Source organism: Pelecanus crispus, chromosome 2, assembly GCF_030463565.1.
Source record: "Pelecanus crispus isolate bPelCri1 chromosome 2, bPelCri1.pri, whole genome shotgun sequence".
Classification (NCBI taxonomy): domain Eukaryota; kingdom Metazoa; phylum Chordata; class Aves; order Pelecaniformes; family Pelecanidae; genus Pelecanus; species Pelecanus crispus.
The window spans coordinates 150,418,676-150,436,953 of NC_134644.1; the positions used below are offsets into that span (position 1 = coordinate 150,418,676).

Genomic DNA, 18,278 nt, shown 5'->3' on the forward strand with positions numbered 1-18,278 from the left:
CAAACCAAGAGCAGTCGAACAGTTAGACCTAAGGCTTTTGGGGCTCTTCCATCTCTGCCTCATGCAGGCAGCACAGAAATCCTTCAAGGCTTCTGCAGAGCTACAGAACCTAATGTTCCTAGCGCTGGGTAACTTAAATGGGAAAACTGTCCCAAAAAAGTTGATCTGAAAGTCTGAGCTTTTCAGCTGGTTAAGAAACCAGTCAGGGATCTGAAGGAAGGCGGTTAATAAATCTGTGAGGGTTTTTCACATTCAGTTAAATCCAAATTGTGTAACAGGCAAACTTCAGTGAAATTCGGTTTTATCAAAACACTCATGACACTCATGATTTCTATTAGAAATGTGCTTTATAAGTCTTCACAGACTGATACATGCACCCACTGAACTCAGTGAAAATACAACAACTGACTTCAGTGGTACAGTTCAAGCACCTTTCACTTCAACCAAACAAATGCGGTGTCCCATCAGGGTTTCACGGAGAAGTGACAAGAAAAGGATGGGAGAAGACTCGGGGTGGTGAGAAATTATTAATATATGCCTCCAAGCAATAGAGCTTTAGAGATTGCCTCCTGACATTTTTCAAAACTGATTCAAGTTTAACTTTATTGAAAGCTGCCTGATTAAATGATCTCCCTTCTTTCACTGGGTATTGATTGCGGCAACGTTAATTAGAAGGCAAACTTCAGTGGCCCACTGAATTCTTGCAATGCTTCTGGAAAGGTGGTAAAGTATGAAATGTTGCATATGCAAACAAGCACAGATAATGCAAAGAAAAGTTCCCGTACAGTCACAGCATATCACTGCATTTGCTTACAGAGTGCTTACAAGGTCTTAAGCTGCTCTGTTTTAAATAACTGATTTTCACAGCTAGCCTGCTCTCCAAAACAAAGTTGCAAACAGTCCCTTTTCCCAGGATCTAAAGCTAAAGTGTTATTTAAAATAAGTTTCGGAATACCATGACACACAGCATATCAATTTCAGGAAATCTGTAAAAAGAAATAGTCCCAGCAATAAGCATAGAAACTATGTTTCATAATCAGCTTTTCTCTTCAAAAAGGCCACAGTAAGAATCATGTGAAATGTTTCAATGATTCTCCTTCAGCACACTGCTTTGAAATGTCCCTAATCTAAACTAGCTGGGGAGACTGAGTGACAAGGAGTTATCAAGTAACAGACAGGAACATTAAAGTGAATAATATGTTCTTACCCAGTAGTGCTACCATCATTAGCAAAACCACGATGTGCTTCACAGACTTTCTTTTGTAAAAATAAAGGAGAATGCAGAATATTATAATTTCTAAGATCTGAAAATAAAAGGGAAGAAAGTTAGAGCTGTGAAACTATGTAATAAATGCTTCATTCAAAGTCTTTGAGATGTCACGTTCATTTTCTCTGCTCTAACAGTTCAAAGGCAATTTACTTTATTAAGCATCTTCTGCTAGAAACTAACCTTATTGCCAGTTGACTGAGCTATCGAACAATTGTTGTAATTTATCTTTCCTATTATAGCAAAAGTTAAACTTTGAACATTTGTTATTTCTTTAGTTTTTCTTTTTGCACTTCTAGCTATATTATGTCACTGGTAGTGTTGAGAAGATTTTTTTAATGTGACAGCAAGGATACCCATGTTTATTGGTAGTAATTCGTACAGAAACTCTGTTTGTAATTCCTATGGAGTAAAGCACTTACCTGGAGGAACAGCAGTCTCTCCTTCTAGCTATGGTATTCCTAATGTCGTTCTTTGTGACATGCAAGCTTATTTTTGCTACTTTCTTTGCCCTTCTCCCCAGTCCTACTAAAAAAAACCCAAACAAACAAACAACCCAAACACCATCTCTTTGTTCAAACTTTCTGTCATATATTGTAAGGAAGAAAATATTTATTTCATGCAGCGGTTCTCAAATCACAAGTACCTGTCAGGAGCTTTCCTTGAAAAGCTCAATGACACACTAGCACACCACACTGCAGGACATCTTTACCTACACTGTGCATGGTCCAAACTTGCTCCTTCAACAACATCTGACAGCTAAATGACAGATAGTTAAATTTACTGACTGGCTGTTAATGTGTCTCTTTGCAGATTCCCTTAGCAACTCTTGCCTTTCGCCATTTCAAAAGCGTGGGTATTCTCCCTCCTACCCACATTGCCCAAATACCTCTTCATGCCTAGAGGAAACAGCAAGTGCAAGAGCCAAAAAGCTTTTGTGAAGCCCAGAAGACTCATGAAAACAGGGATGATGGACCTCTGCACTAAGAGGTGCTCAGAAGCCTGGTAGTCTTAGAGACTGCGTGGAGAAAGAGAAGTTCATTTGTGCATGTTGGAAAGTAATCAAATGGGGGAAATAAGACAGAAAATGAGATTGTCATCATTAATGAATCTGGTTATTGTCATTTTTTACCAACAAAACAAGTCATAGAAAAGCCTCATGGCTATCTCCTTGATTTCATCACCAACATACTAAATTATGCTTTATAATGCCATTCCACTCTTAAACCAACAGTTGCCATAAGGCAGCACTAGACTCGAAAAGACCTGGGTGTTGCGCTGATGAAATTTCCAAAGAAGTGACTGAAAAGTTACTAGCAGGGGTTATTTAATGTAACATAGATGATTTTGCATTTTGGAGAATGACTGCAATAGGAAAGCAGTCATCAGCTACATTCAGTTACTAAAATTCTCTACCACATTCACACCTCCCCCAGTTTAGTAGTGTTCAAAAATATGAACAGAACATAATTTTGCTTTAATTCATTTTCTATTTACCTTCACACTGATCCCTTGCTCCCAAAGACAACTGAGACACAATTGCATCTCAGAACATTAAAAACACAAATTTGGATTTTATACCACCTTTCTTTAAAAAATTTCAAATATTTATCACAAGATTAAAAAAAAAAAAAAGCGAAGTGGTTTTTGTTTTTTTTTTTTTTTAAATGTGTTGAATATGATAAAACATTTTGCTGTTGGTTAAAAAAAGCATTCCTGGACTAATCCTTGTTTAATAATCTTTGCAATCTCTTGTGGAGTGCTGGTCTCATCTCTCTCCCCACCAGGCTTGCACCCAGAGGTGAAATCTGGGCCACCAGATGGTAGAACAGAGGCCTTTGCCTCAGTCTCACCATAAGTAACTTGGTCAGCCTCCACAGATTTATTCAACACTGTAACACTGGGTATGTCTAAATCAGAAACCAAGGCAAAAGTCATGTTAAGATCTGCAGACCTGTGAGTTCATCTTGGCCTCCCTGTGGAAAACTACAACAGGGTTTTGAGGGAACTCAGGAGGAGAAGTAAAGGTAGCGACTTCACTCTTCATGCCACTGGCAAACACAAGGGGAATATCGCACTATCAGGCTGCAGCTACAACAGCCTCCAAATAGCTTCAGTTGCTATTTTGACAGTGAACAATTGCTAACAGAATGGAAGAAAGCTGTGCTAAATAAATATTCCCCACATGGAAAGGTACCCAGACTAAGAAAGAAGTTTCAGAGATGTCCCAGGCATCCTCTTCCACAATGTGCCAGTTCAGAACTCGCACACAAGATGGTGTGACTGGGATGGGGCCATGGCACCAGGTGGCACAGCACTGTGAGACCTGCTTCCCCCCCAGTGTGAACCTGAGCACCCGTCACCTCTCCCACACCCCAGACTGGTTGCCACAGAGTGTGCAGAAACCCTTGAGACAGCCCTACTGTAGGCAGCCAGCTACACCTCAGGTGTTGATTCATTTGATAATCCCTAGACAACTTTAATCACAGTGCCAATAGAAGGAAGCACCATCATCTGCCCTGTGACTAAGATTTCAAACTATGCAAGAGCAATCATCCAAAACCAAGCCCAGGGACAGTCACTGGCTCAACTCATGCCATCACACCAGCTCTGGCATTCCAAATCCCTCTTCTACCTCACTCCAGCCCCCAGAGTGGCAGGTAGTGCCAAGCACCACTGAACCTTGACTGAGTCAAGTCACCGTTGCTGGCTCTGTCTATCGGCTCTCTGTCAGTCCTCATCCTGTCGTTAGCTCTTCTCTTGCTAGAGCTACCATAAAACTCCACTGTGATCTCCTCCTGTTTAAAAGTAAACAAATGCAACAAGATGACTCACTTCTGAAAGGAAACAGCCAAGCAAAACTATCAAAAGGACATAAAAGAGTCCCTGATGGCAGCTCTGGAAGGGGCGCACAGGTCTGTGTGCTTGGCTGCTTCTAACTCCTGGGGAAGCCCCAAGAGCAGCAGTGGTGTAGGGCCAGAGGTGGCAGTCCTGCGGCCGAACCTGGGGAGAAAGCGGATGTTTGCTTTTCAGGGCTGTTATTTAAGTTTACTCAGCTCTGCCAAGTCTCGCACGCTAAGCGTGAAATTCAAACAATTAGTTCTCACCTCATGCTGCCGAGCAGCCAAACTATTCTTCCGTGGTTCTCTGCCGCTCAGTGACCCACCAACAGGTCACCTTTAATCACAAGACAAGGGAGAGGCCATCACCTTGAGTCACGCTTTAAGCAGAGTGCACGGCTCCTAAACAGGACCTCTGGCAGACAGGGACCCTCCTGGGGTGCCCCAGCTGTTACCTACGATTGCATCCTGAAAATTACCCAAAATAGTGCTCGCTCTCATAGTTGATAGCCATGATAGTGTTAAATACAAAGTCCAGGAACAGGAAGGGCATAGATTATATCAGGTTCACATATTCTGTTTAGAGGAATTGAAGGAACTTGACCTGCTTACAATCATTTTTGCTATTATAACTAATCTCTACTGAAGTTTCCTCAAGCCCACATCTCATCAACATTTTTTTGTAATCATGATGTTTTCCATGTTTCTAAGCATTACCAGAAGGCACCAGAACAAAATATTGCATTGTCTGCCTCAACTGTTTTTCTGGGATATACAGCAACATAGGGACCAATGAACCAGGAGGGTCTTCTAGGCACTTTGAAGGAAAAGCAGAAATGCTTTGAACCTGATTTTAGAGAGATTAAATATTAACAACCCAATACTCACTATGCTTCTGTGTAGGGGAACCCAAGAGCTTCATCTATAATTGATGTCTTCTGTAGTGACTCAAAGTGCACATAAGCAAAAGAGAAAAAAAACAAGCTAGGATAGTCATTCTTGCTCAGACATGATTATGCTACTGCAAAGTCTCAGAAGGTGACTCAAAGTTGTCTCATGTGGTAACTAGAGGCTATTTCTGCAGAACTCCTCTGATGCCAGTGGAGTGCTACATGGGGATGGTTTATCACCCACACAGAACATTTTGTACCATTGGGGCTTTGTATTTCTCAGCAGACCACACTTCAGGGCTACTTTTAGAAAGACTGTTAGACTGCATTATACTGCTGTACTGTCTCCTCACTACATATTTATACTGGAAACGGCAATTTCTGCTGCGCTTTTTTATGTCTCAGCAGCCAACCTGTTCTAGGCATTTTACAAACAATTATGAAGAGCTGGTTCCCTGCCCAAAGAGAATGTTTGTAGCAGGGTTTGCTTGAACTTCCAGCAGCATACCACGATAATCAGGCTGGTATCTCAGAGTCTCTTGTGGAGCCTTTCACTCCTCCCTCTTCTTTGGACAGAGGAAGCTCAAAAAAGATGAATCCAGGGAGCAGAAGGAACAAATAAAGCTTGATATGTTGCTGAGTCAACAAGATTTGCTGTGTGCTTGCTCCATCCTTCCCTGCAACCCATGCTGTACATGTAGAATTAGATACTGGCTGAGGCAGGGAAAAGAGAGAAGAGGGGAAAGAAAGTCCAGGGGTTACCTGCCACCTCCTCATAATATTTCCTAAGAATACAGAATAGTCTTCCTAGGCATTCAACTGTGTTCTTATTAACTTTTCCTGAAACAAAGTCAAAAAAGCTGTTAGATGAGGAAAAGCTCTTTTCCAGCAACCTGTTGGTTTTAAGAAAATGTGAAGACCATACAGCACAGAGATTTCTGCTGTCACTGGGCGTAGATGGAGAGTTTTCTCACTCCACCACAGCAATTTAAAATCAGTGCCTAAAATGCCAGGCTGTTTTAGTATCTATAGATGGAACAGCATTGCAGAGGGGGATATTCAGTAGGAAAGAGAAAGGGTCCTCCAGTGAGCACCAAGACCCCTGTTCTGAACCACCTCCTAAAGAAGTCCCTCTCCCTCTGCTTAATCAGCATGTAATCCATGCATTTGCTGAAGCTCTTGCTGAGGCTGAAGCTATGCTTACCCAGTGCCCCAAAATTCTTGGGCATTGCTTTCAAAAGCCTCTTTACTGCCTGATTGAAAGTGCGTGTTATGTTTATGTAGCATGATCATTAATTTCTTCCACTGAGCTGTATCGCCATCTTTCAGGAGCTTTTAAAATGAACAAAAAATTGAGCAAGAAGATCAAGATTTTTTTGTGTTGGCATGTACTTTCTGCTTAACCAGTATTCTCATGGCTAAAGATGTATTTAAGGCCTGCAGGTTGGCTAAAAGATTAAGGTCCTTAAACTGTCTACTCAGTGGCTTTCTAACTGAGCTTCCTACTGAGAAAAGCCTGGGCACTAATGATCTAACCCAAGTGAGTCACTTCACTGGAAAAAAGTAACTGCTTCTGAAGCTGCTATATTGCATCTTTTACATTCAGCTGGAGGAAAAAATTTTCAGCATTCGCGAGGAAAAGAGAGAGAGAAATTCCTCCTACTCACTTTGTTCTTGTTCCTGATGCTAATTAAATACATCAAAGAAGATATACGGTATTTGAAGTTTGTATACAGATACTTTAATCAAAATAGTATTTTTGTATTTCAATTCAAACTCAGGTTCAGATTAACCTGAGTGGCAGAGAAGCAGGCTGCCTCTCCACATCTCAACTCCATACAAAGCTCCTTTCGGACAGGCTTAGCAACATGGGGATAAAACAGTGATATGAAAGAAAAAAGCAGGATCAACAGCATACATAGCCTGATTTTTAAAAGCACAAGTCCATCACATTCCAGAAAAGCACTCTAACTTAGATGTACATGCAGAGAGTGTGGCATGAACACATATATAGAAAATACAAGCAGTGCCAATATTTAGGGTTTTCCTCAAGCCCACTAAAATCAAAAATCTTTCCATTCTTGTTAATCCTGCACAACTGTGACTTTCCCCTGGCACATAGTTCAAAAGACATCTTTTGGTTCAGCGTATTTTCAGCTTGGGGACTGGAATGATTACCCAGAGACTTGCTCTCTCTCCTATGAAAAGTCACACAATTTATCTTCAGGAGCAGTTTTTCTGCCGCTAATTCATAATGCTGCAAAAAGCCCAATAGCCCCAGTTTTTCTGATTTAGGGAATAGTATGAACCAGATACTCACCGAATATACCAAAAAAGGCCAGCTCACTAAGTAATTCTGTACTCGTCTTGCTGTGAGCTCTTGGCGTACATTTGGAGCAAATGTCACCAACAAGTATGTCCCTGTTACTGTCAGTGTTCCTCCTTCAAAGAAAAGAACACATTATTCTAGTAATACAATATTTGTTAATTATGGTCATCCTTGCTCTTCAGCTGAGTTGGAAAGAGTTTCTAGAAGAAAATTTAAGTCCATTTAATCAGATCTGGGCTTAGGTAATTGGTTTGCTTTGCATTTGTGGTCTTATCGAGTACAATTTTTATTAAAGACCAAAGGATTTTGGAAATATGAAAAAAGCTGTCAGTAAAGCCTCATGGATTAGGGTTCCAACTCAGCAATGCATTTTCAAATACTCTCAATTCTAACACCAAGTGCCTGACAAAGGAGAATCAATCCTTTGTATTTCTCACAGGCACAAAGCAGGTCACATAAACTTACCCTAAACTGAAAGGACAAGTTGCTTACTGAGGCAGACAGCTAGATCATTAACCAGGGTAAATAAACACAGTTCTCCTGAAGTCAGTGCGGCCACAGAGATCTGCACCAGCTATCAACCTGCCCTGGAAACATTAAGCGCAACAGCTATGTTCCAGTCCAATGCTCAGTGAAGCTGTCATGAAGCCAACATTTTGGCCGCTCCCTTTTGTATTTGCAGACCTATGAACTGTTTTATAAAAGGTTGATTTGCAAAAGACTGTTCAGCCATTAGGTTGCCAGGGCCCCTTTTCAAGGTCGAACTTGCATTATTATGCTTTTAATAAAAATCTGGAAGTTCTGCCTTGTGGACAGCCAGCTGACAAACACAGATGTTCATCGAAGTATTGAGATAGAAGTGATCCGATCCTGAGCTCATAAACTGTATTGGATTAAGGAAGATATTAGTTAATCAATTTTTTTTTCAAGTAATCTTTAAAGTTCTTGGCAAACCTATACATTGGTGTGGAATACAAGGCTCAGGAATACAAAACAAAGCACATCCGGAGGACTTTGCTGGCACTGCTATCACACACAGTTCCTTTGGAAAAGCAAAACTGTTCTATATTTATGTGCTTGCAAAAACATCACCATATTTCCCACCATACAGCTCATTCCTATGGAATGTAGCAACATTGTTAAATCCTTCTTGCAAAGTCGAACTCACAGAAATAAAATAAATCAGTGCTTGAACACTAGTTAAAGCAACACACAATGTATAAGGCCATAAGGGAAACATGGTAAGGCAAGGGAAGGGGATTTTGAATGTAGCAGCTGAGCTCGCAAACTTGGATCCCAAACCTAAATAAATATTATATAGTATTCCTGGAAGAATACTGAACAGATCTGTCCAAAACATCCATGAGAACAGCTGGGATGTCCTTGTTATAGTACGGACAATCAAGCCTAGATGCTAGAAACCCCACAGAAATACCAGGTGCCCTGTAGCAACATCAGGTGCACCATCCCAGCTGAGATGGCTTGTGTAAAGCCCAAACCCTGAAATATTCTTGTCTCTTGCTATTACTGTGTTTAAGCGGGGCAGTTTTGATATGCAAAAAAATCTTGGACACAGACAAAACGCTGACATGTTTTTACAGTGAGGAGCATGTTTCCCAACAAAACATTGACAACATGATTATTTGTTCTTTGAAGTGATAAAATTAATACCAAAAGGGAAGTTGTCACTTTTAATTGAGCTTGAATTTTTGTGCAATGTCTGTGCAGTAAGAAAAAAAAAATCTTATATTTGAATGAATAACTCAATAGTTTCATTGTTTTTATTAAAATTGTGTTGTACTCATAAATATAACACTAAATACAACCTCAGAGGCAAAAATATACAATGAAAATAAATTTGAGCAATAAGGACACATAAGGAATGAGTTATAGTTTATAAGAGCAGAGGATTTGGGAATGCAGTCTTCCACACGCATTGAAGATTCTCTCTGTCACTTCTTCCCAATTTTGAAAGTATCTGCCTTGAAACACTTGCTCGGGAAAGTGGGACTGTGAAGGTGGGGGGCTGCGTGAGAGTTACAGCTTGCTAAGCATATGGCGACACACATGTCCATATTAGCAAACGCTTACTTACCCAATATATCAGCAGCCCTCATGGTCTTCTTTAGGAATAAGACAGAAATAAATGCACTACCTAGAACAGAAATACAAAGACATTTTTTATATTTGGTAGAATATCCAGTGCTACAGCAAAAAGCTGCCCTGGGCCAAGTATAAATATATCTCATGGCCGTTGTTGCACCATACCATGATATAACCAGCCAGGAGTCCATTCCGGCAACCAACCAACCCTCAGTTTGTGCAAGATTTTAAACCTATCCAGCAGGCTCTTACGTGGTTGAAGAGATGCAGTACCCTTTCCGTCTCCCACGCAGACACTGCTTAAACTGCTCTGATTCAGTCATATGTGGAAGTGTCAGGAAAGCTGAGCACTGATCAGCCTTACCGTTCCACTCCTCATTTTGCCACCAACTCACTGTATGGACTTGCTCAAGGAAAATTGCCTCATAGAAGGATAAAATTCTGCTTCTTTAGACTTCAATGTTATTAGTATAAGAAAAGTAGCAGCAGCACAACAAAGAGGAAGAAAGGCACTGCAAAAGCATAATATTTAGTATGAACTAAGAGAGTGGTCATGATGTTGCAAACGAGCAGGTGGAAGAACCAACATATGTACCATACAGGAGCCCTGGTCTTCCAGAGCGACTTGTAATGAGGGAGGAGAAAAATGGATGTGAGCCCTGGAAATGGCCTCCTGTTCCCTGGGCAACTCCTTCCCTTGTTCAGCTCTCTCATGCCCCCTCTGCCAGCTCCTAGTCCTGCCTCTTCGGGATGGGCAGCAGTGGGTGGGTAGAGCAGCACTAGTGATCAGGCCAGGATTTCTGGTAAGCAGCTCAGTGTGAACATGTGCTAGAGAGGGAAGAAGGGGTTTGGAATTAAGATAGATGAGACTCTTGGCCACCTGGGAGAGATGGCTCTATTCCAGCACACAACATTATAGCATCTACCTCTAAGGAGAAGCAAAAGAGGCTGAATAGCTCCTATGTAAAAGATGAGGAGAGGCCTTTGGGAGAGGCATTGGTAATGTTAGATTCATTTAGAAACCTCAAAGAAAGACTCTGCCAGGAGGGACAGTGAAGGAACACATTGAACCTAAATCATGGGATGCTGTTACAAGAGCTCTGTTCCTGCCCACAGCGTGAAATTCTTGGTTTATTCTTGAAATAACAGTTCAACCTTTTTGCAGCCATCTTTGCCTCATTATCTCTATTGTTTTGATGGAAAATTTAATTTGTGGTTAGCTAGTAGATGTACTCTAGATAAATCTAGGGAGGTTCATGCCAAGAGGTAAACAGAAAACTGGAATTCAGCATCATGTCTGTGTTATCCAGTCAGTAAAAAAACAGATATAGCAGAAGTCATAAATTTAAACTCTATCAAGGGTTATGGAGATCTATGCAAACAAATAAGTGCAATAAAAGAATCTTCAACTGAAAATGCCTCACTGAAAGTAAGCTGCCTGATACACCTTTATTCAGTGTTTTAGTGACAACTTTGCTATAGAAAAGACACTGGTATCCAGGCAACACTGGTAATAGCAGAGCTACCTAGGTTTAGAAAAGAGAGAGGACAAAAACCAGGAAAGAAGCAGCAGCAGCCTGTGCAGGAATTAATTACTGCTGTCTCCCTGCTGTTGTAGCTCTCCCAGACTCCACCTCAGCCCACCCACCTAGGCAGTCTGTCACGGCAAAGACCTGTTGCTTAATGAACTGATGCCTCAGTGATCTTTTTTTTTTTTGAGTACCCCCTTGTTTGGGCTCTCTGCATTCAGCAGAGATCTAGTAAATGAAATTTAAGGTTCAATTCCAGTGCTGGCATCCAATTTGGGGTAAGATGAGTTATGCCCAAAATTCCACTGCCTGCTTCTCTGGAGATGACAAATGGCAGCTTGGGGGGATCACAATCTCTGAGGCTGGCAGTCAGCACAGGGAGGCACTGGAATGCATTGAGATAATGAAACTTGTCACTCAGCCTGTCATCTGCTTTAATAATGCATTCAAATGTGGCAAGCTCTTTCTCCAGAGATAGCTGTTAATGCACAAGAGATCATGAGCTTAACAGAAAGTATGTATAATTAATGCTTCTTATGATGTGTAATATGTAGAGGAATCTAAAAATAGGAGAGGTTTTAAGAACAGATATTAGGCCATCTGGGATTGGAGGAAAAAGTGAAGTAGGAGGGGAGCTGCAACACCAAGGTGAGGAGAGTGAGACCCAGAAGAGACTCTGAACACAAAAGGCAACTGTCCCTGTGGGTAAAGCCACCAACACTTCATATGCATTCAAGTGAAGAAGAAAAGCAAATGGGGTGAATCTAAGCAAAGAAGCAGAGAACAGTTACACAGACCTGATGAGATGCTAGAGGACGTACACAACTGATCAGAATCCTGGCAAACTCTGGCTACTACCTTCAGGACTGAATTTTAAGCAGCTTACGGTAGCACAGGCAAGACACCACCTTGTTATTATGGACTAACTAACACAATATTTTCATTTTCTTTTTATTTTGTTAATTTTCTGGGTTTTAAGCTCCATAAGTTTGACTTTTAAATAGTCTTTTATGTTCTTCAAGTTGCAGGTTGGGTTTAAACCAGGTTAAATCAAAGAAACCAAGGGCAGATCGTCTTGATGCGGACAGTGGATCACTAGAAACGATGGGCCAGAGGAGGAGGGGTATGAAGGGAGCCTGTGAGCCCTGGGAGTGCGGGCTGGCATTTGCTCCTTTTGCCTTCTGCTGGCTTTGCAGCTTTCCCTGGCCAGCAAGACAAATGACAGGCACCAAAGTGTACCCCAGGAGCCCAGTGAGCAATGCACAGTGCTCACAGCTGCTTAGCCCCTCTTCCTTAACTCCTTTGGGCTCTGGCTTACAGTCTCAGGTGTGTTTAGCTGCTTAAGACATTAACTCCTCTAGAAAAGGCAGTTTAAGACAATATGCTAGATGGCCAACACATTCCCCTGACCATCTCCTCTCTGCCTGGTGGTCTCCAAGCTGACCCTGCTGTGAGCAAGAGGTTGGGTTAGGGCCTTCCTGAGGTCCCTTCCAACCTGAGTTATCCTATGGCCCTGTGAACCCTTGGCAGAGGAGTAAGTGGGCATCCAGATGCCACAGCTAAGCCTACCAGGTATATGAGTTAAAACACTATGTCCCAAATGCAGCTCCTAAATGCAGCCCTGCTGAAACCCCCATGCTCATCAGCTCCCCAAACTCTCCACTCCATTCCCACCATCCCTCAGACCACAGGCGAGGTGCTTCCCATCTCCCCACCTCTCCTCCTCACTACCAGTGACGTTACACCCTCCTAGCCCCCTTCCCCTTCACCATGACTTTGCCCCATCGCTGCAGCATGAGTCTAACTTCCTACCACCCAGCCCCATTTTTCCCTTTCCCACGCCAGGGTCCTCTTTTTCCCCCTCTGTCACAGAAGCTGTGTGCCTCCTCCTCCTCCAGCATTATACTGCTGTGGGAAATAAATCACTGAACATTATATTCAACTCTACAGATGAATTCACTGAGGAGCTTGGGCAATTGCTATGCTGAAAAGCATTAATGTGTCTTTGCAACTGTTCATTTGTTTGCCTGGGTTTTTTGGTTGTTTTTTTTTTTTTAAAGCTATAGACAGTTACAGAGATTGAGATCTGTGTCAGAGTGAAGAACAGTCTATGTTTTTTTTTTAATTGGTCAGCAATAGAATACAATAATACAGAAATGCAGACAAAAAATTGTGTCAAAGTGTAAGCTGGCAACAGCTTGGCAACAAAACAAGCAATTTATCATTGTTCTGAAGCCTCATTTGTTTTGAACCACTGGTTTTAGGAATACAACGCATGCACAACTGTAAGCCTAAATTGTCAGCCTGTAAGTCATTGAAGCAAAGACTGCATCCCTGGTCATCTGAGAAGACTTGTATACTTTTGGGTGAATTAGAACATTTTTAGCTTTTTAACTAATTATTAAGGTAAAACTTTCAAAACTAGGCACAGATCCTACTCCTACTGAGAGCGGTGGCAGATAGCCTGCTAGATCAAGGGAAGGGCAGAAAATCTGGAAGATGATCTGTTACAGATGAAACATTACCAAACCAACACACCCTAATTAAATCCTTGAATTCATTTCATGCCTTGGTTGCATCATGCTTACATTAATATCCGCAAATTGAGAAGTGAATAGGTCCTGTAAAATATCTGTATCTATACGACAGAGCCTTTCTGAAAGCTCATGAAACTCTTCAATCCGGAAATACAGAGTTAGTATTTCAAATGAAAAATATTATGACTTGGCACTACATCAAAATCGTGATAAATAAAAACTATTGGGTAGAAAATGGGAAAAGAAGAGTTTGTTCAGGAGCATAATTGTTATGTTGAAACAACTTCATCTTCTCATACATCGGCATAAAACAGACTGTTTCATATTCATTATTGAATGAATATATATTCACATTATTGAATGGATATATATTCACTGCAGCATGTGAATTTCAATTTAAGTTAAAAAAGTGGTAGAAAAAGTCCTTTTTCTGCATGATATTCCATTAAGTGCCTTAAGGAAAGGCTGTAATGGTGCTACATATAGCTTAGTCAGCTGCTCATTCTCTTAGGAGAGTGATTGTTTATGATTATCTCCATATGTAGGTTTTTTCCAGCACAAATAGAAATAAAGAGTAGTGTGATATGTGGGTTCTGCCACTAGCAGACACTGAATGGTGAGAACCCAGCTCACAAAACAACTCCTCTGCCTCCTAGACATGAAAGCTGCACTAAGGATTTTTTTCTTGTTTGTTTCTTTAAGAAAGGGATAATACACAACAGGGGAAGTTAAAGATAGAAAATACATACTGATCTGTAGAGTGTATTTTCTGTATTTTGTCCAACCCAGCCTTAAAATCTCAAATGAAAGAGTGTCCATCACTTACTTTTCCTACCCAAAACTATTTCATAAATAAGTATATTTCATTATTAAGTTATTTTCCTGGTACAGAGGCTATTTATAAATCTCATCTTCTTACCTCTATTTTTATTGTCAGGTCTTACACTAAATAATTCTTTTCATAACTGTTTGTAACTTCAGATATTCCTATAGCCTTCATTTTCCTCTTTTCAGTTCTTAGATGAGCTTTATGTACTATTTTAAATAGATTAGTACTCTCCTCATAAGTGCATAGGCTGCTTTTACTGCTTCTCTCTTGTCCAATAATTTTCCAATAAAACCACAAAATCTAATATTGGCCTCAGATGTTCATTCTGTTAAGCTTAACTGATTCAGTCAGGTAAAGGCATTTAAAAACACCCATTTTGCAGAATACTTTTGTACCCATTTCACTGGTGGTCTGGATGAAATACCAAAGATGGAGTAGTAGCCCTGATTCAAAGAATATTGTTTAATGTCTGCACCTCTCTGGGTCTGTGCAACAAGAAAAACATGTCATTTTGAGACCAAGCGCTTACACTGTTTTATGCAACTTAAGGGTCTGCCTCCATCTAATGAAGCAATTTAAGCTCACCCAGTTGATTTTGCACTAAATCTGTTGAGGAATGCTCAAGCTGTGAGGATGCAGTTGCTGCCAGTCACATTTTAAGATGTGACCTTAAAGTATCTTTTACACAGACAGACCCTCAGTCTACCTTCCCAGCTGAAGAGATTCAGGACCATCCCAGTACAGAAGCACTTGGAGACACTTTAATCCATCCCCAAACTCAAGCTATTGTAGTCTGCCACACAGTCAGGAAGACCTGGAGAGATGATGAGGCAGGTAGTACATTTGAGCGCTGCTGCTCAAATGAGCAGGAGGTTAAGGGTGCGGGGAATGGGGAGCAGGTCTTCCTGGGCAGGTACCAGTATTTCCATGGGGGATCCAGAGGCTGCACACTAAGAGGGGGACAAGAAAAAGGGCTGAACTGATGAGGTTGCCGGTCATGAGGGGAATGTGGTTTAGCTGAAGGATAGTGTGAAAAAAAATTATTTTAAAAAGTGCCCAAGCATTTTTACTAAGCACATTCAGAAGGAAAGGAGCTGGTTTGGAGAAAGGAGCTGTACTCACAGCCTTGGAGCAGACTAAAATATCTCTCTCCCATGCAAAGGGCTACTGGGGGGCAGAAGGACAGGAAGCACAGATGACTCCTAATGCCTGTGCACAAAGCATGAGGACAGGCAAGTCCATGTGCACTCTGCAGGCACTGACAGATAAATCACGGCTGGTTTTGAGTGTCTGTAGCACCATCTCCACGCTGGAGTCTGGATATAGGCAATTCATGCCTGAGAATCTCCCTGCCCTGAGACTAGTAGCTTAAAACCTCCTTCATCTTATCCTGCCAACATCTCAGATATACTGTCTTGCTGAAGGGGAGGGCAGGTGCTCAAGGAAAACCAGTCTGCTGACCTACCATGTGTCATTTTGGGGTAGACAGGAGAGAGGATTCAGATATGATGAGGATGGATGCATTTAGACCTGGTGGGACCTGGGTGTCCTTCAGGGCCAGAGCTCTGTGTCAGGGAGGATTAACACAAATTTGGAGAAACTTAGAAGAATACCTGTATGCATAGCCAGAGTTAAACAGAGAGCTAGCTCTGCCCAAGACATCTGGGAATAATTCATCACAGCTAATTGACTACTAAAACCTATTCTTAGTTTTTATGATAGATATTAATAGTGCACTGAATACAAAGGAAGATACTACAGAATTTAGTCAGTTGGTGTGTGACCTCTTGATAGCTATCCTGCACACTGAACATGTAACATTTCTAACATGATTAAATGTTAGTACTGGAAAAGTGGTGGACAAAACATGAAACATTTTTCCCCATCGTTAATGCAAATATCCTAACAGAAAAGCAAGCCAAATATCAGAGGAATTGCTCAAAAGAGAGACCATTAAGGTGAGCTTAATTCTGGAAACTGGATTATAGGACATATACACTACAGAGAGAAGGAAGAACCCTGAAAATCCTTTTGTTGCACTTCTAGACAAGTACAAATAATATATTTTAAAGAACAGTCTGGTGAATGTTTCACAGTTCTCATTAGTAACGGAGTTTTCAAAATCCCAAGTCCTTGGGCCACAAAGACGTTACATTACAGTGAGTGAGATAAATCCATTTCTACGAGAATATCTGAGAATCTTTTTCGTAAAGCACCATCAGGGATATCAATTTTCAAAGCCTAAAGCAATTTCTTGCCCCACAGCTATTTCGAAGGAGCTTATAAGCATGCAAAGGGATCTCAACAATGTCAGTCTAAGTGAGTTAAGCGTAAAACAACTCTCTACAGAATGATGAAAACTGCAGAAGAAATGATCTCTGATACCACTGGTCTCTTCTCATCCCACCCCCCCACTCCCCCAACTTATTTCTGCAGGCAAAAGCAAGACAGTGAGCTAAAAAACAGAGCAGCCTAAAATTACCCAAGCTACATGTAAAACATGATTTTTAATTTTTAAGTATAAAAAGCTTTTTAATGATCACATCAAACATGTATTACTCCTCCGCTTTTAAATTAAAAATTTACCAAATTCTCCTCTTGAAGAAAACAACTGCTGTCTTCTCAAACTATTTAAAACCCTGAACAGATGTAGAGCTTGCATCATTGCAACCACACACAAAAATACTTCCACTGTGTAAGAAGAAAAATATAGTCTCTGTAGCTTAATTCCAAGAAAAAAAAATTTTAAATCTACTGGTGTCATGCCAATTCATGCTCTGTGGTGCTGGATTCTTTCTAAAACCAGCCGTCAGAAGCACCCAGCTCAATAGAATGAGGCACAAACTTTTCACTATTTAATTGATACCGGGTTAAGTGCACAATTCAGTTGGATGCAGTTAAATGTGGTAGCAGAGCATAATAGATGTTGGCTCCATCTATTTTAAGACCCAGGATGCTTCCCGTCTCAGAGGTCTGGAGATATATGATGGGTACAGCCCAAATCCACTCTGGGCCAAGACTCCAGTCTGCCTTATCCTCCTCCAAAACCCTGGTTTCCAAGCAAAGGAAACTTTCCATGCAGACCCAGAGTGATGAAGATCTTCAGAGAATCCCTTAGATGACTGGGCAAAGCACATTTCTGCTCAGTACACAGTAGGTACTGAGTACCCAATGTCAGTGAGAGTCAGCTCTTACCATGTGGGATGTGATGACACCAAATTTGGAAAAAAGTGCTTATCAGAAGGTTGGGCTTAGGGTTCAGATACACATTTGGAGTTTGTTATCAGGTGCTTAATTTCTTAATTTAAAAAATTAACTTCTGAAAGACATACATTCAACAAACCAACTGCCAACTAGACTGTGCAAAGTCCATCCTCCATCACCTAAAAGAGGTCACAGCTTAATGAGAAAAGTATTTCTTGATCTTTTAAATTGGAAGACCTGTTGCCTAAACTATACTTTTTCCCAGTTGTTAGCAGGTGATGCACATGTGTCTTGGTCAGTTTGTCATTGCCCTAAATGATGAACTCTTCTAAAATTGAAAGGAAGCTCTCTTTCTCTGGCTTTAATTTCAGAAGACAGGAAAGTATCTAGTGGTAGGAAGTGTTACTGGGAAGTTATTTTTGTAATTGGCTGTCTACATCATTTTTACTTTCCCTTCCTTAAGGGAATGTTTGCTAGACTAAATAAAATTTCAGATATCTCTATTGTTTGGACTGTGAAATGGATACTGTCAGCTGATATATGGGAATGGAATATAAGATATTAAAGTGCTTTCTGGGGTCTTCCAGGATAAGTATTTTTGGCCAGTTAAGAAAAAAAAATGTGGATGAGAATTTTGATAAGCTATAACAGCTAGGAAAATGGTTTCTTGGTATTTGTTATAAGTACAGGGAAATGGAGAATGGAGGAAACAGTTGCAACATTTCTTCACATATTGCAAAGGTAAAGAAG

At 40.9% G+C, this 18,278-nt stretch overlaps 1 protein-coding gene across 1 annotated transcript in view; it reads right to left on the minus strand.

The window, feature by feature from the left end:
• NIPAL2 (NIPA like domain containing 2) overlaps window positions 1-18,278 on the minus strand; it is a 52,743-nt gene that overhangs the window by 9,349 nt on the left and 25,116 nt on the right. Inside the window, 3 exon segments of the mRNA XM_075706035.1 lie at window positions 1,208-1,304; window positions 7,318-7,439; window positions 9,422-9,481. Coding sequence (XP_075562150.1) covers window positions 1,208-1,304; window positions 7,318-7,439; window positions 9,422-9,481 — 279 coding nt within the window.